The 21,649-nt window shown below is 43.1% G+C and overlaps 1 protein-coding gene across 3 annotated transcripts in view; it reads right to left on the reverse strand.

Annotated features, from left to right (window-relative positions):
• Positions 1-31: 31 nt before the first annotated feature.
• sash1b (SAM and SH3 domain containing 1b) overlaps positions 32-21,649 on the reverse strand; it is a 56,036-nt gene continuing 34,418 nt past the window's right edge. The window contains exons 1-18 of one of the 3 annotated variants that reach the window (XM_072365324.1): positions 17,503-17,847; positions 13,278-13,406; positions 11,478-11,528; positions 10,993-11,042; positions 8,644-8,684; positions 8,333-8,419; positions 8,104-8,216; positions 7,722-7,823; positions 6,651-6,780; positions 5,781-6,178; positions 5,451-5,525; positions 4,893-5,036; positions 4,663-4,795; positions 4,210-4,379; positions 3,923-4,126; positions 3,328-3,478; positions 2,996-3,127; positions 32-1,801 (exon numbers count right to left, since the gene is read on the reverse strand). In XM_072365324.1, coding sequence (XP_072221425.1) covers positions 1,038-1,801; positions 2,996-3,127; positions 3,328-3,478; positions 3,923-4,126; positions 4,210-4,379; positions 4,663-4,795; positions 4,893-5,036; positions 5,451-5,525; positions 5,781-6,178; positions 6,651-6,780; positions 7,722-7,823; positions 8,104-8,216; positions 8,333-8,419; positions 8,644-8,684; positions 10,993-11,042; positions 11,478-11,528; positions 13,278-13,322 — 2,790 coding nt within the window. In that variant the 5' untranslated portion in view covers positions 13,323-13,406; positions 17,503-17,847 and the 3' untranslated portion in view covers positions 32-1,037. Of the gene's footprint in view, positions 1,802-2,995; positions 3,128-3,327; positions 3,479-3,922; positions 4,127-4,209; positions 4,380-4,662; positions 4,796-4,892; positions 5,037-5,450; positions 5,526-5,780; positions 6,179-6,650; positions 6,781-7,721; positions 7,824-8,103; positions 8,217-8,332; positions 8,420-8,643; positions 8,685-10,992; positions 11,043-11,477; positions 11,529-13,277; positions 13,407-17,502; positions 17,848-21,649 lie in introns of those variants that run through there. The other 2 variants (XM_072365322.1, XM_072365323.1) reach the window with 2 other exon arrangements.

Here is a 21,649-nt window from a genome sequence, read left to right on the forward strand (position 1 = left end):
CTCGTTGAGCATTTTTACAATGGATGACGGAGACTTTATTGAATGAATGAACACGGCATTACAAAATCCACTAGGACGAAATTTGAATTGTGTGAAACGGGAGTGAAATAAACAGTTTCAGATGCCTCTACATCCGTCGACAGATGTTTGCCGGAGTGGAGCTGCTCAGCCGTGATGTCGCAGAGTCGTGTATATTTCAGTAGCTGGAAGCTTTCTTTTTTTAAAAGCTGGTTGTCTGACATTTTCCCCAATGTCGTTTATGAAGAAGCCTTTTGTCAGTGATTACACGGTTAAAACGTAGTTATGTTCGTACTGAACAGTCTGAAAATGTTTAGTCGCATCAAATCCAGCAGCGAGTCATTTATTAATCAAGGTTTTGTTTGGAAGAAATGAGAATTCTGTAAGCGTTGGACTCCGGTTAGGCCCAATGAAACTGGGTTTCAGTAGAAAGGTCTGCTCAGATCACAGCTCTTTTATGTCGAGCTACAGTATTTGTTCCCCCAAGTCTTTGAAAACCTGTGGTTACATTTTCAGAAATCATTAGAAATCTGGATGAAACGACAAGGAAAAAACAAACAAACAAACAAAAAAAAACTACAGATGTTCAAAAAATAGTCCACTAAAGATCTTCAGCAAATGTGGTCTCGTCACCTCGTTTCACAGAAGCTTAAATGGATTTACCATATCAGTATGACACCATACAAATTTAACTTTGACTTCATTATCAGGGTTGGCAGTTCCAGAAAAAAAACAAAAAACGTTGTGACTGGCTGCTCACACTCACCATGAATCCCCACTCAGCTCAGCGCTGCTTTGAGTTCTACAACCACAAGGAATTGTTGGATGGAATTTAAAGGACGGTTCCTAAACTAAAAGAGACTCTCACTCGCATCATGCCTGCCACTTACATGCTGCTGAGTCATTTTACTCAGTTAGGAACTTTACCAAACAAAACTTATCAGACCAACCATGCGAGGCCTCACTGTACCTCTGACATCACTACATACAGTACCACAGATGCAGACTCCAGGTTCTGATTAATCCCCCTGAGCAGGATTTTTTTCCATGCGAGACCTCAGATTTGTCGAGTCGGTGGACGTCTTTGTGGCTCTTGTCATTTTCAGTCTATGGGCTTCTGCAGTGGCTGAAACTGAGCGACTCCTCTTATCTGCGTGGTTGTGCCTGCAGGTAGTTTCTGTTTGTAAGAGGTCTTGACACGAATCTGGCGGACAAGGCGTCGTTCCACATTCTGCTGCAGGTTGCAGCCCGAGGTGTGTGCTCTGTGATGTTTCCGCCTGTTTGGGCACAGACAAAACATCCTTTTCTGAAGCGCTACACTCTGCACTGCGTGACATAGTCAAGGAACGGGAGGCTGGAAGCATGAGCATGTGTTCTTTTTTAGGATTTATTTCCTGGTGCGTGCCCTGCTCAGTCTTGGCGGTGGCCATAACCCAATCTTTTGGGATTAGGGGTTTAGCCTCCCGCTCTTTGTGGAGAACCATCAGGGAGAAGCAGCGGCACGGGAGATTCGGCGCTGGGTTTCTTCTCAGCTCCACGCAGCTCTGGCTCCTAGCAGTGGCGCCGCTCTGAATATGACCTTTTGCAGGACTAAGGCGTCTTAAGCAGTTCTTCGGGGGTCTAGGTGAGTGTGGGACAGAGGGAAGACATCTTGGTTTACTTTGAGGTGAGGAGGTGGAGGTGAGGAGCTGGGGGAGGATGGGGTACTCGGGGGACAGGAGGTGGTTGGACTCAAATCCAGATGAGGACCTGCTCATGGCTGAAGCTGTCTTTTTGTCCCTCCCTGAAATAAACAAGTACGTGGAGATCATGCAGGTGCCGCTGAATGTATTTGACCAAAACAGAGCAAAGGCAGAGCAGTCTGTGGTGGGAAGGACAGCTTAAAAAAAAGAAAAGAAAATTAAACGTGCGCTGGCGTGAATGATGAACGAAAGAAAGGCAAGCAGTCAAGTGTGATAAAGCACGGAGCAGTTTATTCCTCACGCTCAACCATGACAGAAGCACACTTCAGAAAACACAGAGACCCTAAAGCTGCCCCACTCCCCTGAAAAGCGGGTTGAACTTTTAGTTGCGTTAAACATCTGCGTTTCAGTGCGTTTTACGATGATACAAAATGCCATATACGCCATATGCCGTATATCATCAGGTAAATACTTTACTTCTCCTGCATTATGCAGCTTTCAGGCACATGATAAAATATTGTGCAACATTTGTCTTTTACTGGACTTAAAAAAATATACACATAAACAGCGGAATCTTAAGAGAGAGAGAAAAAAAAAGGAAACACTTCAGTGAGGCTGAGCTAACATTGTTCTCGACGCACGTAGCATGTTGACATTCAGACACCCTCTGCATTTTTGACACCAGTCCGGTTAACCACAGAAAGAATCATATAGCTATGAATAAACCAAGCATTCACGTAAAATATGCTCTGCGATTACAGAGAAAGCCTTTTTAAAAAAAAGAATTAAACCTATCGCACGATGACTCAGCTGTCACTATTTTCAGCAAACGTGAAAACCACCACACAAGCCACAGCTGCACATCTATTTGTGAGCAGACCTGCGAGCTGCTCCACATATGATTTGGCTTCTGAGTTACACATGAAGTCAGGTCACTTTCCAGTCCTGTAATGGTGTAGTACTCCGGCGTCATGCCCCGTTTTGATTATCATGGTGAGTATTTACTCTTGTAAAGAAAACAAAGTCATGTCAACCTTCGAAAGCGCTCTACTGACTAAAAGTGATGCAGAAACAGGAGGAAAGCATGGTGATGCTTGAAGAAAAATAGAGCGCCAGAAGTAATTGTGAGGACAGCAGAGTCTTTCCACGAGAGCATGAAAGCTGAAGTCGGTGGCTTGGAATGCTTGAGCATCATAAAAAAAAAAAGAACAAGAGGCCACAAGAGTCTTTCTACAGGAGGATGAGGCAGAAGAGGGCTGAAGAAGAGGTTCACAGGCGACTCAGGCTGTCATTACCGTTCTCCAGGTTCTCGTTGCTCTCGTAGCAGCCCGAGTCCCGCGGGGAGTCCCCCAGGACCCCACGCCTGTCCAGCAGCAGCTTCTCCTGTGAGCCTCCAGAATGGCTGCTTCGCTCGGGGTCGCTGCTTCCTGCAAGACACACAACCAACGGGGTGGGGGGGGTCAGAGTCATATTGCTGATCTGAAGCTGTAAAACTGGTTGTGCTGGAATATGTTCGTCTTAGCCGTGGCTGCATGTGACTGCATGTTTGATTTCTAGAGGAGGGAGTGTTGCTGTGTTCTGAGTCTCAGGTGTGCTGCAGGACCTCCTTGTTTTGCGTTCGACCCACCGTCATACTCCTGGAGCAGCTCCACAGCAGTGAGCAGCACAGCTCTGTGCTGAGGGTCTCCGATGTTCAGCTCGTCCAGGTCCTCCTCTTCGAGCAACTTGAACGTGTCCAGATCCTCGTACCCGTTGAAAAGGAAGGTGGGGAGGTGCTCCTGTGGGGAGGAGAGGATGAACAGATGAATAAATAAAGAAATTTTATTATTTAACCAAGAAAACCTGTGTAAATTTCAAAGGTTTTTAAAATAAAAGGAAGAAAATCTGTCCTGAAGACCCTTTTTTCTGCACCAATATATTTGCTGGTTTCTTACTCAAAGACATCTTGGGTAGCAAAGCCTTTCTGGTGCCATACAGCACAGTAACATCACAGCTGTTAAGCTAACAAACAGGTTTATTACAAACACAGTACAATAGATAAATAGATAGTTTTTAAATGATCTGAAGAAACACAATTCTTCTGACTTTAAATGCAGACGTTTGTGTCTTCAGGACATTCGCTGCCATATTCTTTCGAACAAAAGTAGAGGTTTTGCTTTTTGTCTGCACCATAAAAGCTTTTCCACCCCTGTGTGTGTGTGTGTGTGTGATGGGGTTATCACTTTGAGGTTGATGCGATCGAGCAGCTCCTCCACAGACGTGGGTTTGGGGTGCTGGGCCTTCCTTCTCCTGCGTGTCTTTTTGGGCTTCACCTCTTCATTCAGAACATCCACATAAATGAACTTGAAGGTGCCGACTTTACCATTGAGCATCCCCATCCACGTACCCATAGGGGGCTTACTAATGATATCAATAACGTCTCCACTCTGCAAAAGAAGTCCAGTGAGGCTTGAGTTTCTTTGAACATATGTGCTCAGGTGGGTGTATTCTGTGATCTGATGTGGTGTACCTTGAGTTTGAGAGAGTCCGTGTCATAGGGACTTGGTGTGAAGTCGGTATGAACCAGAGCACGTCCACAGAAGGGTCCACGGTAAGGCACCTCATCTTCCTCTCCATCCTCTGACTTCACGCTCTCCCTGTTGCTGTTGGAGGAGTCGGTGGTGCCAACCGTCTGGCCGCCTAAACAAATCACCAAAGATAAACATCAAGACCACAAGCCTCTACAGTCCTGTTAATATTTCAAACATTTTTCATATGAGCTTTCACCCGACTGCTGGAGGTTGAAGTTTTCCACTAAGACGAGAACAGTGGAAACTGAATGTTTAAAACCGCCAAGGCAATTTAAAGTCCTTCAAACACTTATATGATAAACACTCCACATCTGGAGTTCCAAGGACGAGTTCAAACAAACAGTGTAAGGTATCCGAACGTACACCCGAATCAGCAAAACCCGCAGACTTACTCATGGAGCTCTGTCCGCTGAGAGAACTCCTCAGGCTCTCCACAGACCCTCCCAGTTTCAGTTTGGGTTTCTCCAAAGAATCGGAGTCTGTCTGAGGCGAGTGAGGGCTGCTCGACGCGCGGTCTGGGCTCGACTGGAACGCGGAAGGACAAGCAAGAAATCATCATCCCTGCTCCACAATTCTCACAGACAGCCTGAAACTGTAACAAACCAAAGATTCCACAACATACCTGTTCGGAGAGAGAACAATGATACCTCTTGGATATGTGTTTTCTCATAGTTTCTCTCACGGACTTGACTTTCTTGCCCAGAGAAATACGTGACATTGGTGGAGACTTCACTCCGTCCCTCTCGCCACCATCTCCATCTTTTGTCTAAATTTACAGTCAAAAAGAAGGAGAGAAGGAGCAGAGAACACCAGTTAAAGCCTGTTGCGCTAAAAACGTGAATATTTCTAAGTAAATGATTATGTATTCACTTTCTACTGCTCATCAGCCGGACTGAGAAATGACATGTAGCAGCTAGGCTGACCAGCTTAGCAGCTGCGAATGATAGCAGCTGTATCTGCAAGGCGGCGGCTAGCAATTGCGACTGTTCCTATGCAGCAAACAGCTGCTGACCAACCTAGTCACAGATGTTAGTAACTGCCTCGCAGCTCCAGCTGTGGCTGCTAGCAACTAGCCAGTTAAATGCTAGCAGCTGCTTAGAGCAGCCCAGTAACGTCTCTTAATAGCTGGCCCGAACCTCACTTTGAACAGTGCTGAATATTTCTTTTGACTGGTACATACATTGTTATCATTGTCAGAGGTGACTGGGTGCACCGAGCGGTTGGTCAGGTCGAACCCTCCAAAGCTGCAAGCTCTCTGGACAAAAATCAAAGCAACGTAGAACCCGGTGAGTGTTAAAGCATAAATCTCAACAGCAGATAAGGGATAATTACATTGACTGCTTTGCAGATTGAAGAGAAGAGAATAACTGACGACATTAAACACAAAGTGGAAGATGGTCTTTTTAGGTCTTACTACCAAATCTAAATCTGGGTTGGATTATAGCATGTGATGTGACCGCTGCACAGTCAGAACACTTCAGCCCTCATTAGAAGCCTCCTCTGTACTCACCCCGTGGTGACCGAGAGAGCCAAGCAGCCGGTGACGAAGCTCCCCATCCGTCACTGAGCGAGCAAGTTTGGGCTCCTCGTCGTTGCAAGGCTCCGCTTCCGAAAAGGAAGAGCCCTCACCCGCTTCCCTAACTTCTTCTTCTTCCACTCTGGCCTCCTGGTGAACGGGGCTCCCGCTAGGCTTGCTAAAAGCCTGGAAAATCTTTTGGCTGCTGCACGTGTCCAAACTGCTGGATGAGTGGGAGGTGGTCATGCTGTCGGAGTCCCTGTCATAGGAGAGTTGTTCCTGCAGAGCTGAAGCCAAGGAGTCAACGGGACAAACTAAAGGCTTCTTCTGCACACCTGAATACAGGGACATGGAGGCATCTCCACTGGGAAGACCATCTACATTCAGGCTCTCTGTGTGGGTAACGAGAGAAAGGAAGAGATTTGGCATTTTTATTTTTACAGTTAGTTTCCTCTGTCGAAACTAACTGTTATCACGTTGCAGCACATATTATGGCAATAAAAACATAAACAACACACTTACTATCGTAGTAGACTTACAGTTTGTTAGAATAAAGATTGATGAGAAAAAAAAAAGTTATATAATTAAAAACTATTTTTCTATTAGTATTGAATTGCTTTGATAATGTCTCTCTGGATTTAAAGTTAATTATTTGTATGGATTTGTGCACCAGAGCCTAGCCTAGCCCATAAATATAGAAGCAGATTGTGACTAGATAGTTGGCATTTCAAACGGTTGCTATCTTACAACTTGACCACTAGATGTCAGTAACAGTTACAGACAGCTCCTTTAAAATCTAACAGCTGCCACGCCGACTTGTGCCTTCCTTAACGTAGTCTGGTTTTAGGTTTTAGGTTTTAGTACCCTCCACTTCAGGCCTCCTGGGTTCATCAATTCTGATCAGCTTCTTCTTCACTTTCCGAGTTGAGTTGACCAGTTTGTGGAGCCTTTTAAACGTCAGCGATTCATCTTCATTATCAGACAGGTCACAAGGCTGATAGGAGAGACAAGTCAGAACTGTTTATTACAACAGGGCTTTACTGGTAAACAACACCATATCTCTGCTAACAGTAGATTACACTTCTTATATGGAATATTTTGGATAAGAAAGAAGATTATACTTGCTACTAACGCTCAAGCTCACAAATTTCAGAGTACTCTTTAATCATTATCTATTCTTAATATCTCAGCTGTGCTAGAAATACTGGTGCTACCACCAGCTGTATGTGTACAGGGAAATCACACTGTGGCCCATGCAGACAGCTCATAAATATGCGGTGTGTCAAAGCAGACTATAAAAGGCTTTCTATACGTGAGAAAGTGAAAAGCTAGCTGCTTGGAAACTACCTTAACCATCAATTGAAAGTCAGTGGTACATTTGAAGACCTGGGTCAGGCATGCAAAGCAAAACATGAGCAGCACGTCTCACCCAGGTCACACATCCAGAGACTCATAGAAAGCTCATTAAACAAAAATAAATGGTCAAAATCAACTAGGAGCAACAAGAGAAGAAGTAAATCACCAAAATACACAGAGAGAGCAAAGAGAAACAGTCAGGTCATCCAGACGAATCTGAAAAATGCGCCCTGAACCTGAGCCCCCTAATCACCCCACCCATGCATAAAAGAGCTGCGAACTGCATAACAGCCCCCTGTGCTGAATCCACCCGCTCACTACAGCACAATAGGGGGTTAGCGCTTTGACAGCGATGAATAGAAGTTCACCCGGTGCCCTGCGGTTGGGAGAGGGCCCTGAGCTGCAGGGCTTTAGAGGGGCCCCGGTTCATCACCGGGACAGGGGCAGAGCCACAGAGAGAAGCACTGTCAACAGCTCAGCAGCCTTGGCACTGCTAAATCAGAGGCCTTCATGCACAACACACAGCCCGAGTTAGTGATTCAGCATTACACAGCAGCTAAGACGCCCTCAGAGACTTACGTTGCAGCTGAAGGACTCATTTGTGCCGGGACCTGAGGGATCGGGAGACTCCGAGAGATCGGACTGGCACGTTTGTCTGTTTTGTATCTCAAACTCCTTCAGCTGTAAGAAAAGATGAGCCTGTTAGTTGATGACGTAGGCATTGTGTACATCTGGAATATTCCATAAAAAGATTTACTTACAGGAAGGACACATGATGCTTTGAAACAAATTCTATTTGATATTTTTACTTCATCAAAACGCTTGATTATTTATTTATTCAACTGACTTTTTCTCCTTAAACAAACTCAATTCAAAGATGCATATTTAGTGAGCGAACGTTGGGTCTTTTCCACAGCCAGCTAAGCAAAGTCAAGTTTTTTTGGCATTCATGACACCATACCCGTGCAAGGGCTTCTTCTATGGAGATCATATTCTCCTTCACCATCATCATCAGCTGAATTCGCTCTTCGTCACTCATGGTAATTTCACTGGCCACGAAACCAACATCATCCCCTGCAAGGAAAAAAGAAAAAAGAAAAAGTAAATTGCCTGAAATTCAAATAAAAGAATAGAGCAGTGATGTGACATCGTTCCTATGAAGAAAAACTTCTTGCGATCATTTAACGCACCTTTAGAAATCAGACGCGTCGCTCCTTTCGGTGACTTACGGAAACTCTGCCAAAAAGACTTGCTCTTTCTCTTTGCATCCCATTTCCCTATGAAGTAACATTTATTGCTTTAATTACACAGAAAAATCACACAATCCAAACACATTTTCTTAAATGCACACATAAGGGCAGTACTTTGGATTCAAACAGATTCCCTCAACACCATCATCGCTGTTATGAAATAAGTCAAATGCTTATAAGACCAAAAAAGACCAGAAAAAAAGGAATATGTAAAAGAAGAAAAAAATGTGAAATTTAAAACTAGAACTTACCTCCTGATCCATCATCCGAGCTGGACTTATGCACAGGAAACCTAAAAAATAATAAAAAAGATGTTTACTTTCGTTTGAAGAGTTCAAATGAAGGTTCAGACCCCGGAGCAGAACACTACCTGTTATCCAGAGTTATTTTCTTCATTTTCCCTGCTCTGCCACCATTTCCCCTTATCAAGTCTTTCTATCCGGTCTACTTGCGTAAGATTAAAAAAAACAAAACAAAAACAAAAACAGAAAAATAAGAATCACAAAAGCGCTCTGTGCCTCATGACAATAGTGTCATAGTGGAGGCCAATCAAAGTAGTCAAAACAGATGAAACAGACTGACTGCTCTTGGCTGATGAACAGAGGTCAGTGCTCTACGGCCATCGCTGGAACAATGGAGCCTTTTTCTTGTCTGGTTGGGGTTTTGCAGCAGCAGCAGCAGCAATGTGGCCCCTGCATTCCTCGCACACTTTCACCCTCCCTCTCTTTCTGTGCGTGTCTCTCAGGGCTGTTTGTTGTCTGCCGTCCTCACAGTGTCTCTATCAGCTGACTCTTGTCCCCTGTGTTGCTGCGATGTATCAGTCTGCAGATTAGACCTCGGCTTTGTGGCTTCCTCCCCGATCAAACATACCAAAAGTTGCTGCAGTGAAATTCACTTTGTGCGTTTGTTCTTTTTTTAAATAAACCCTGAATAGCATCCTAATTCATCTTTCATTTATTTGACAATATGTGGTTTGACACTTTGCTTCAAGTGATGTTTCCGCTCGAAATGGCCTGGCTGACATATCTGTTTGATTTACTGGCTTAAAATGTTTTGGAAGATGCAAACGATGATAATATAGCCAATGTTCACTCCAAGCCACATGCAGCACCTACCAGCTTTGTTTTGCTGCTTTGAAACATAGGAAGTAATGACCACCATTGATCCATCACCATTTCTTTACATTGCTTCAAAGGACCCAGACTTTCTTGTGATCTTTGAAAAGGGTCTTGAACAACAGTTCTCCAGGGTTTTCTTTTGAATTTGGCTGCTTTTTTACTCATTTTCCAGACTATTGTCAGAGTAATGTGAGTTTGTTAAGCCACTCAACACTAACCTATGAGTCATTTAAGCATAAAAAAGGCACCTAACTCGAGAGATGAACCTGTGTTGTGGATGTACACAACAGACAAGGAGCAAGAACATATTTTAAATTGTATCTTTAGACAATTATTTATCAGCAGCTTGTTGCAAAGATACATCATTTGTTCACATTTCCTTGACTGGATGAAAATGCCAAAGAGGACACAGTTTGACATTTTTATTTTCTTTTTTTTTTTTTTTTTTTTTAAATCAACCAGGTGAATCCCAAAGATTTGTTAGCTGAAAACTAAACTACTATGCAGAGTGTTCCTGAAAAGTTTGAGAAAACTGGATAAGTGGAGGACAAAAGAGGAGGCGGGCTATTTACAGCAGATGGACAGTATCTGAGAGTGATGTCCTTATAAAAATAGGAATAAATCCAGCCTGACACAGGAGCCGTTCACTGAAGCCTCATCAGAAATGGTCTCCATGGAAGGGTGGCTGTCAAGAAGCCATTTTTAAGGAATGGAATCAGGGAGAAAAGGCTGAGGAACGCCAAATGACACAAGAAGTGGACTGAACATCAGGTGCTCATACCAAATATCAACTTTCAAGCTCTTTAGAGTTGTACAAATAAGTTTTGTCTTATATACTGTATTTCAGTTCCCTGCTGTGCTGCTTGTAAAGTTATGTTTTGGTGCCACTAGGGGGCGGTGTAGGTTTCTTCTGAATATTGAGCAAGAATGAGTATGTACTGCATATGGCTATGAGTTACACACAGAGTTTAATCTCTCTCCATCCAGGCTCTGAACAACACAAACTATATATAAAATGAGATTAAAATTCTGAAAAACAAGAATATTGCTCCATTTTTTGGAGCACTGTCTTGTCTCTCAAGCCAATTTAATCAAATCCCCATGCTGGTTTCTCATTACTCATCACTTAAATGATTTAATTTTCATTTCAGCTTTCCAATGACAAACTATGACCAATCTATGAAACCTTTCAAAGGAAACAATGGAAGGAAGGAAGGAAGGAAGGAAGTGTAAAGGTGACACAGAAGTGCTTCATAAATTCAACACAAGGGAACCAGGAAACAGAGGAAATGCAAACAGGGGTGACACAGATAATACAGGACGAGTCATCGTTGCGAGGCTTCCAGGAGGGATATAACCTATAAGAAATCAGAACTCTTTACCGAGCAAAGCTCTAAAGTCAGACAAAACAGCCACCGAGATTCCTTTGCTTTTTTTTCCACAAGCGGTTATTGTTGATATCTTTTAAAATCTATTTATTACCGTCTCTCAATTTCTGGTGTCGATGTGGCACTGCTGAGTCCGAGGGATTCCTTAAAGAGATGCAAATCAATGAATGTCACACATCGGAGCCAATGCTCCCATTTCAGGATTACATTTCCCCCTCGAACAGGGGATATTAAGTTTAGCAGGATATAATACACACTGTAAAAAATACAATATAACAATAATAATAAAGAGGCAAAAACAGTGAATGTGTAAAAATGGTAGCTTGGCAACAGAATCCCTCGTATCCTATTTGTCACATGTCATCTTATTTCTGGTATCCGTACCAACATCTAAGCACATTTTCAAGTTTTCACATCAGTCAAATGTTATGTAGCATAAAGATATCTTATTAGATATCTTTAGTCCGGCATAATCATGACCAGGCAGCTTCTCAGCCTGTTATCAGTTTGTCTGCTGACGCACAGAAGAGGAAGTCGGCTCCTCCTCGGGGTCTGACACACTCGGAGCCGGACACTCACCTGGATCTGAGAGCGGAGATGTGGTGATGTGGTCATTGAGTCAACCTTTCCCTGAAACACAGAGGAAGTGAAGGAGTAAATTACAGTGTCATCATATGATAAAAGTAGGACACAAATCCATCTGGCTACACTGGCCAGCCGACATTATGGAATAACACCAGTTAACAGTTATGTGTCACCGGTTGTAAACTCTGCAATTGCTCAACCACGAACAGATGCACCCGTGTATCGAAGCTGTAGAAGAAGCTGTTTTAAAAAATACAAATAGACTTAGAAACAGAACCACTGAATATTCAAAGTGAATTGTTAGTTGCCAAAGATTAAAATCAAATAGTAACAATACAAGAAGGGACGTTTTTAGAGGAGTCAGGAGAGGAAATCAACAGCACTTCTATCTTTATATGTGAAAACTGCTAGCCTGGGTGGACAAACACTATAATTAAAACATAACAAGCATTAAGTAGACAGTTTTAGAGGTTTAAGTGTTTGTGTAAATTTATGCCACCCTGTTTCAGAGTGTAAATTCATACTGAATAACAGACTCTTTATCTTCCCATCAAGAAAGCAAATAAGCTGTTGCCAGTGGTGTCAAACTTCTCTCAAATGGGGACGTATAATGGAAAATCTAACTTTTTCTCTGAGTCATAGCATATATTTGGGTGTCTGAAGTCAACGCCAAACAGCAAGAAACCACAACCCTGACACTTTGTTTGGGGCCACCTAGGTCTGAAAGGCTTCAGGTTCAAACCATGTTGCTGTTGCTCTGAAGTTGAAATTCTTTCTCTTGCTTTTTGATTTGAGGAATCATTTTCAGCAGCAGGCAGTAAATGCTCTAACGGGGCTTTGTCTGATGTTTTAACGTCCTGACACAGAAATGTGTTCAGCGCTCTTTTTCCAGTTTCCCCATTAGTCCCTGAATGCACCATCAGTGGCTCCACCATTACCTAAATAACTTTGTTAAAGTAGCCCGTATAAGCAACATTTATTAATATCAGCCCCCAAAAAAATTAAAACACAGAGGAATGAAGTGACAGTGAAGGCAAAATGAGACAGAGGAAATACTCCATGAGTTTTGACACGATAATATCCCACACTGAGCTGAATCTGGTGTGGAAAATCAATCCTTAGAGGACAGGATCATCTAAAGCCCAAAAGCTATCCTTCTGGGATTTTGCCATTTGGATATGGATTTTTAGATTTAGAAAGTTTATCCAAAGTCAACCCATGACCATCTGTTAAGTAATGACATCACAAAATGGTTAGTAATAATTTTTATTTTTAGTCTGTTCAGTTCTGAATCTGCTTACTTGTATGCGACTGCTGGTCACTGGTGACTGGCTGAGTGCTCTCAAACTGATTGAACTCAGATAGTTGGTTTTGGTGTGTTCAGCATGTGCATGTGTCAGGCTGTTATTATTGGTCAGGACTTCCATTTTCCCCAAAACATGATCTTATTTTGTTTTTGGTAATTAAGCCGTTTTTAAATTAATATCACCTGAACTTTTTTAGTGATTCAAATCAACTATCTCTGTTGGACAATTATATTCAAGGACAATAGCAAAGGTTGCCGTTTTTCCCTCCCTGACGAAGAAAGGCACAAGGAGCCATGGTTCACTACCTGCTCTGACGTCTGGTAATGATGTGCTTCAAGGGGGATTGATGCTAATCTCAAAAGGAGGCAGACGCTTTGGAGCATAATGGGCCAGACCTCTGGCCAGTTTGTCAACTCGTGATATAAAATCTGGTTTATTATGTCTCCTTTAAAAGAAGGGGTGATAAAAGTGGCCAAAGACTGCTTACCATCTCGGCATCTTGTACTACTTTGCGTTTCCGTAGCTCCTCCATCCTTTCGCACACGTCGCTGAGGGAGGTGCCGTAATACTGAGAATACTCCTGAACCAGGTCGTCAAGGTTCCCCACAGAGCCATCCTGCAACAGAAAGGGAGATTCAAACACCGACACTGATATGACCACAGGCTAACAGAGGAAAACAACAGCGCATAGGGCCTCAGTAAGGTGCAAAGCAGCAGGACTACCCTGTGACACTCATGATAAGCCATTGTCTGAAACTTTAGAGCTGTCAGCAGCAACACAAACAGCCAGGAAACACAGAGATAAAGCACCGGGAGAGTAAAAGCCGCGGGGACATCAAGCTGTGATATTGCCTCTGTCTTCACCAGCTTGTCATCTTCCTGCTCAGTGATCCCTTCCACCTCCTCAGTGCTCCTGAGACGTGACCCCCGGGGCAGATGAAGCACTGCGTGACGCAGCAACAATGCTCATTCTGCTCTCGCAGTCACCAGGACTTGACTTGAGAGGCCACGGTTCAGTCTACCGTAAATCACAAGGAGTGGAGGCACTGAATCAGATGAGTTTTTGTACTGACACACAGCCCACACTCCTGGCTGTAACCCCTTGTAGTTTCCTTCAATTGTATAAACTAAATGTGAGGTGATTTTTTGTTATTTTTGTTTTGCTGTGTGGGAAGATTCCAAATCACAGCATTTTTGCTGAGTCCTTGTCAGGAGCAGAATCAACACGGGAGGGGGGGGGGGGGGGGGGGTGTAGTAGTTTGCTTGGCAATAAGCATGGAAGGATGGGGCTTAAAATGAAGAGAAAAGTCTACAAATTTACAAAAAAAAAAACCAAAATTTTTTTCATGGCTGTTGTGAAAATGTTTGGTTCTTTTCTATCACATGCAAGCAAAACTGGTTTTTGCAACCGACAGAATTGTTTGTGAATGTGATCGATTTGAAATTAAGAGTCAGGAAATAAGCTGAAAAAAAAACGTGACTGTCAAATCAAAACACATGGGATTCGTTTGAAAATTTCACTGAAAGATAGGACAAGCACTTCCATTCACTGGCGAAGCAAATATCTAGTGGTGGAACTGATCGGTCGAACAGCAGATCAGAGCCAGTCATACTTGGACTGGTTTAAATCAAAGCGTTGCCAGACGATGGCCGCTTAGGCTACATTACAAGTGCCTGTAATTCAGTAGAGGAAGTAGAGAATGATAAATCATATTGTGGGGGACACCAGTCAGAGTTCGATGAGTTAATCACCGACTGATTGGTCACATTATTTCAATCTTTGGTTAAACTTTGGTTAAAGTTAGCTGTATTTCGCAAAGCTGTTTCAATACCCCACAATGCTTATCAATTTATTTTTTTAACATGTAAAAAAGAAAAAAAAAACACCTGAAGTGAGCTTTTCAACTTTTAGTGTATGTTTTCCATTCAGCTTTTCTGTTTCACATTTTCGTGAATCACAAACAGCAACGGAGACCCATCTAGCGCCATCGGCGGCCCATTCACCAACTCTGGTGAATGTGGCTGACAGTCTGAACAGAGTGTGGCATCTCTTAGACCTTTTCTTCCAAAGAACCGCCGCTACTTGCAGTTCCCACTTCCATCAGATTCTTCTATATTTCAACACACTTTCAGTCATAAACTAAATATCTAAACAAATCCTGTTGGCTCAAAACAGAAAGATTATTCCTCTTTCAAAAATGCACTTAAGCATAATTTTTCCTACTTAGACGCAACAGAATACCAACATGCTGTCACCTTACACAGCTGTAGCCCATTTCCATGCCCAGGAGTCGTGTTATTGTCAAACCTCGGACAAACCTCCAACCTTCACTCTACCTTCAGCTCTGTTTTGGTCTCCATTGACCTTTTGAGGTGGTGGAAACTCTTCTGGTCTCCCTCGTGTTCAGCAGCTGGTTGTTAACTCTGTCACTGTGGTGTTTACCAGGAAGCACATAGTGGGTTATTAGTGGTTTTATGTTGAAAACAGCTGCCTGCTGTGTCTGGAAACGATGGTGGAGGAGTGGCGAAGGTAAACAAAATGGAAAGTTGTGGGCCGTAAAGCCCAAAGTCAAAAGGTGAAAGATGCAGCTAACAGTAGAGTGAGGCGATTATTCTTCGTTGCTTTATCAGTATGTTACGTACAAGTAGTCGGGCGATCTGAGTGGGTTATAACGGCAAAAGACCAGAGCCACGTAAAAGAAGCAACCTATCCAAATTAAATAAAAAAAAAAAGTCTCCTTCAGTATATTCAAGTATTTCCTGACATTTGTTCAGGCACTTGGCTCTCCAAAGTCTGAATAAACAAACAGTTTTAATATGTAGAGCTGAGTTGAACAGAGAAAGGGTTTAACTTCCACATGTTTAACCATGAAATCCATAACTCTGTTGACCAAATTCATTTTTATACGTCTTTCTTTTAAACTATTCATTAACCAGAAAAGCCTCATTGAGATGGAAAAAAAATCTGGCCAAGATGGAAACCTATGAAATATTAATGCAGCAAACGTGCAGCTGGCTGAACATGTCAGACAGCTACAGAGGCTCCAGCAGGACTCGATCCTTTGACTTAAAAGCCAAACAGCAACAACAAAAAAAGAGAGAGACAGATTACCCTGTGGGTGAACCAGGATGAGGGAAAATGTAAAAACATAGGAAGATGTCACCGCATGTAGCTGTGAGTTAGGACGAGGCTGACAAACACAAGCTGCGTCAGTGACAGACATCATTCAGAACACTGCTCTGTGCATTATCATCATCACCACTCTGCTTCTCCCATGCCATAGCCTGAAGTTATGCAAATGGACCCGCCGAGAACAGTCCTCCGCAGTGAAAAGTAATACTCTGTGCTCACTTGTCTCGTGTCATGACAATCTGTGACTGTCTCAACTGTCCAGAAAAGAGGCCCATTCATTTGGTAAATGACATGCCCCCCGGTCGAAAATGGCCAGAAAAATCTGGCTGCTTTTCATGTTCTCGAGAAACGAGGCGAAGACCGACTGAGAGGCTCCGCACAGTGCCTGGCTGCAGCCGCTCTTTTGCCTCCGACTACCACCGATTCACATAAGCAGCCCATTGTAACACGGCCACATGATATTGCAGCGCCTTTAGTGCTTATTAGACATGGTGTGTGTGTGTGTGTGTGTGTTTCTGTGTGTGTGTATACACAGCCGTTAAGGATGGATGTAAACACATTTTAGGTATGTGGAAGACAAACAATCAAAAAGAGTTATTAAGTCTGGTCTCATGCTGGAAATTCTTACAAAAACAAGAGTTCTCGAAAATTATGCCACTGTACTTGATGTTTGTCTCCAAATGAATGGTGTCTGAGCCAAGACTGCAGCATGACACATCAACCACAGAGGCTTGAAAAGAAGAGTGCGGTGTCACATTTCTCTGGTGCTCAGCATCACATAAGAGGACAAAAGATCCACGTGCCCTCTGGGCCCAGGGAGGGAGTGTTTTCACAGGTCCTCTGCCTTGTCTTTAGGCAACCAGGCCTGAGTCACAAAGCATCAGCAAATTATTAGCCTCAGCCTGCTTTCTTTGACAAATATTGTTTGGAAGTCTTGTTTTTTTGTTTTTTTTTCACAGTATGAGACGGTGGAGAGGACAAAAGGTCATTTCTGTCACAGATTTTCTTTTATACTTGACACTGAGATGGGTTAAACTTAAGTCGTCGCCATTTTGACCTACAGTCGAGTTGTCATGAACTTAATTCCAAGGGGAATGCGACATCTGGACAGATGAAGCGCATCAGCCTAATTTCTTAACTCAGGTTTCTGTTCTTTTACACGCTCCCAGGTAAAAATACAGTCCAACCCTCATCGAACGAGTACTCACCGCAGATTTGTAAGGTATCCATCAATCAATGCAGCCGCTTTTAAAATTCAAATATCAGTATCTGATCTTAGTTTAGCCAAGAATCATCAACTGAACATCACTGCCATGCCACAGCCGGCTTCTGTACGCGAATCAGTACCAGAACCATAGCACTGAGAGATGTTTCAAAGGATCACGAACAAACAAAGAGTTGCTAAAGAATTTTCTTATGAATGAAAGTTCAGAAACGCAGATACAGCTCAAAATGCTGAAACTAACTTATCGTGTTAAACAAAGTTGTATCAAGAAAGAAAAAAAAACCCGTTCTCCTTGTGATTTTGCAGCTCCAACCATAGGGCCACATTCCAGTGCAAACATAAAAATACACTCACCACAAACAGGCATCCGGCTGCCAACAACAGCTATCCAGTAGTTGCTCAGTTCTGTTAAGTGAAAGGCTTCGTTTTGAAACTTAGCTGAGTTTGGAGAGTGGAGGACAACACATCCTGAAGTGAAAGGGGAGGGGAGTCCAGTTCGCATAAATTACAGTCAGCTTGGTTGTGGGGAGGTCGGGGGAGTCGCAACCACATATGACGCTGCTGCTGCTGCTGCTGCTGCTGCTGGGTGGAGCGCTCTGCTCTCTCCAGCTGTGGCCCGCAGGGACTTGGCTGACTCACATGTTCAAATAAACCACCACCTCTAAGTGTATGAAAGCGCTGCTGCATGTTTATGTCTGCAGTGGAGTGCAGGGAGGGGATCAGGGTGCTGTCTTGGTGTAGGATATTTTGTCTCCCTCTGCTGATGTATTATTAAAAAAAAAACAACATTAGGCTAAAGCAAGCACTTAACACTGGCAACAAGATAGATTACACACAGTGGGGCCATATTAACCCTGCTTTTAAACTTCCTCTTCAGTCTCAAGCTTGCATGTAACAAAAACAAAGGAAAGAAGCAGACCACTGCCTGAACGGTGAACTCACGCACCGTATCTCTTCTTGAACATTACACTCCAGCAGGTGGCAGCAGATAGTTAACTTTTTAGGCACCAGCTGAAGGTGATGACGGGAACTCAAAGTACAACAGACAGCCTGGGTTGAGGGAATGTAAATACTTAAAGAGGAAACAGCAAAGGGATTTTCCTCCTGTCTTAACTGCTGTTGTGTGTCTTTATACCAACAAAAGCATCTCTACAGATCCTGAAGGCATACATTATATTTCAGGGTGGTGACCTCATTTGCTTGCAGCATTAGTCAGAGATTAAAGAGGAGATCTATCCGTTAGCATCTTTGTCAAATCGTGATCCCACTTAACCGTAATCTTCCTCTGTAGAAACTGATCATGGCCTCCAGAGCGGTGAGGAGCAGCAGCAGCAGCAGGAGACAAGAACCAGGAGTCAGATCTGTAGCAGCAGGCTGCAGATTATGCTGAGCTGCAGATGGATGGAGGAGATGGTGGAGAGCTGAGTTCAATGCGCGGAGCCAAAGGGCCGAGACAGCTCATGCCAGAAAGGTCAGTTTTCCGCCTGGCTACACAGCGGCAGGCTGCTCGTCACCTCTGTGCACAGGAGAGGCCGGAGATGGATGCCAATTCATCCCTGTCAGCCATCTCCTTTTTTTTTGTCACCGTCAAGTCTCCTGACTTCGTCTGTGCCAGGCCGAGCGCTCATCCGAGTTCTGATCCCCGAGGAGATTGCTCCGTGCTCAAGAGAGCGAGAGACACATTCATGTGTCCAAGTCTAGTTCTAAGGCATCGTCATGACACCAACCATTGTTCAGGGGTTGCATGTCACATATGAATGAATTCATGTACTGTACGTGACTTGTGAACCGTTACTGCGACACCTCATCTGTCAAAATGTCACCTTAGCAACGGGAGCAGTGAGTTCATCCTGTGAGGATTTGGAGGAGTTATTAAGAGACATGAAATCATTCAACCAAGCTTTTAACATTAAATTTCCATCTGATTAAAGTCAGGTTTGTTACCATCTTAACATGTCCATAAGAAGGTCTTTAGGTATTACAAGACATGTGTGGAGTAAAAATCAGTCGTAAACAGCTGGGGATTTTCGCTGTGTCTCAGCAAGGTGAGGTAAAACAATGCATATGTTCAATGTAGAACACTGGAGGAGCTGATCCTGACGTATTGCCACTGGAACTTTATGAGATTTTTTTTAATACTTATGAGCTATGAGGAACCAGCGAATTGGGGAAGTTTGGACAAGCTATGAGGAGAACATCATAAAAGTAAGGAGGAGAAGTTGCTGGGTGGGTTTTGCTCTTGTTGCTGAGATGGCAGACCTGACATGCTCTATTTATGGCCACGATAGCATAAAATCGGATTATGTCAGCCTTCATGTCTTACCAACGTATGTTAAATTATGACAGAGGTGGATTCTTATTTTTTTTCTTTTGGGAGACATCGTAATGTTCCATCAAAAACACCAGACAGTACGTAGGTTTGCAGTCTTCATCACTGCGCCAGCAGCTGGGTTTTGCCACTAAAGAAACTATAAAGTCTAAAGCTGTTCCAACAAGTTACCGGGGTGACAACACAAGAATGAGCGCGCATGTCTGTCAAACTGTAGGAAGGGCGAGGCAATAAAAAACACCTCAAAATTAGATTAGATCAAAATTAAATTTAAGCTGTGTTATAATTGGCTTTGATCTTAGACATTATAAATTCATATTCTGTATTTTCCTAAATAACCTATGTTCCTAGCTGGTACTTTTCCACTCTGCTCATACTGCACAACAGATGACCTTAAATGGTCCAAGACCTTAGAAGGACATAAACAACTGGGTCAGACAAAACATCTCTATTAGGGCAGATAGGTCTGGTACATTAGATCCACGCCTAAAACAGCACTCACACACACACACACATTGTTTATCACATCCAAAGAACACAACAAGGACAGCAGCTGGCCTGAGCATGTCACCCAAAACTGGCCAATTATACTCTGACAAGTGTGAATACAACTTCTGTGAGATAAAGCTGAATATAAATATGACATGTTTCCGGATAACGGGGCTCGGCCTGACGGATTTCCTGCGGGAGCTCTGGCACTCCGAGTCCAGCGCTGCAATATACTTTACTTGTGACCACTAATAAATACTTTTTTAATAAACGATTTCTCCAGCTTGTTCTTGGGCTTCCAATGAAAAAATCGGGCTAACAGCTGATAAGCGTCACACTTTGAGATGATTGAGCGAGCGGCTCATCCCTCAAACCAGTGAAACGACAGCCAGTGTGTCTGGCCATCATGTTAAAAACAAACACTCGTTTATCACCTCAAAACGCTGTTTGAGCTATCAGCAGGAAAGAGGACTGAATGCAAAAAAATCTGTGGACCCCACAAGAGTGAACTTGTTTTATCGTCCCGATAGCAAGTTCTGCAGGTTGCTACTTGCGGTTGCTACTCAAGCACTTTTAAGCTTTTTCAGATCCTTTTGATAACTTTTTCCCTAGAAAAAATAAACAAACAAACAAAAAAAACCACAAAAACACCCAGCGAGTAGAAGCTGCAACAGACTCAACTGAGTGCAGCAGCCTTGGACAGAAATATGAAAGCAGTATGTTGCTTATGTAATGATATCTACTGTAAACATGTTTGAGAAATATTTTGCACTAAACCTTTTGCAGATAACAATAGCAACATTAGCACGCTGGCTGCAAATGTATCACTTTTACACTAAAATGTTCATCTTTTGCTGTATCCATCTTCAACCGGCAATCGAAACACCGTTTTTGTGATACTAAATCTCACTCTATTGTATCAATAAAGTCACATTTGTCCATATATACTTTCTAATCTACAAAACCCGCTGATTTAATCTGTCTGGTCACTGATATGTGAAATCTTAAGAATTAAGAATCGGTGTCAAAGCCAAGGAGGGGCGAGGTGATCAGCCCTGGGATTTGTTAGGAAGAAGATGAGGATCAGTGGGGGAGCTTAACCATTCAAGTCTGAGTGGTTAAGTGGATTCTGACAAGCTCCAAATGCTGGTTTGATGATAGAGGTCGCACTATAACATGAGCACCATCATACACAAACACACATGTGGGATAAAGAAAAACATATCTGTCACATAGACTGTGTTAGCTTGGTCTGCCACAATCTGCTCCCATGAACTGAAACGTAAGGATCGTGCCGCCACTGAAAGAAACCAGCCAGGCACCCAGATTAAAAACAGACGCAACTGAAACTCAAAAGAAGATTAGAAGAGAGAGAGAGAGAGAGAGAGAGAGGAGGCAAGGAACAAACCTTTTGTCTATGGAACTCAATCATGCAAATCCAATGGGGGTTTTACACTGATCTGAAAGAGGGAAACTTTATCATCAGGAAAGCTCTCGCCTCTAAAATTCAAATGTGGAAACATGTCTTATGTTCGATTCCAAAAGCACCCTGCTGATTGTTCTGAAGTGGCTTTTAAAACGTCCCTTCTCCTTGGAGCGTGCTCGATTCGAAGATCAAAAAGCGCATCACTAAATTTCAGTTGAATTACATGGATTGAGATTCTGTGTGTATTAGATTCCCTC

The sequence above is a fragment of the Leuresthes tenuis genome, unplaced genomic scaffold (genome assembly GCF_036924035.1).
Source record: "Leuresthes tenuis unplaced genomic scaffold, fLeuTen1.0.hap1 SCAF_15, whole genome shotgun sequence".
NCBI classification, from domain to species: domain Eukaryota; kingdom Metazoa; phylum Chordata; class Actinopteri; order Atheriniformes; family Atherinopsidae; genus Leuresthes; species Leuresthes tenuis.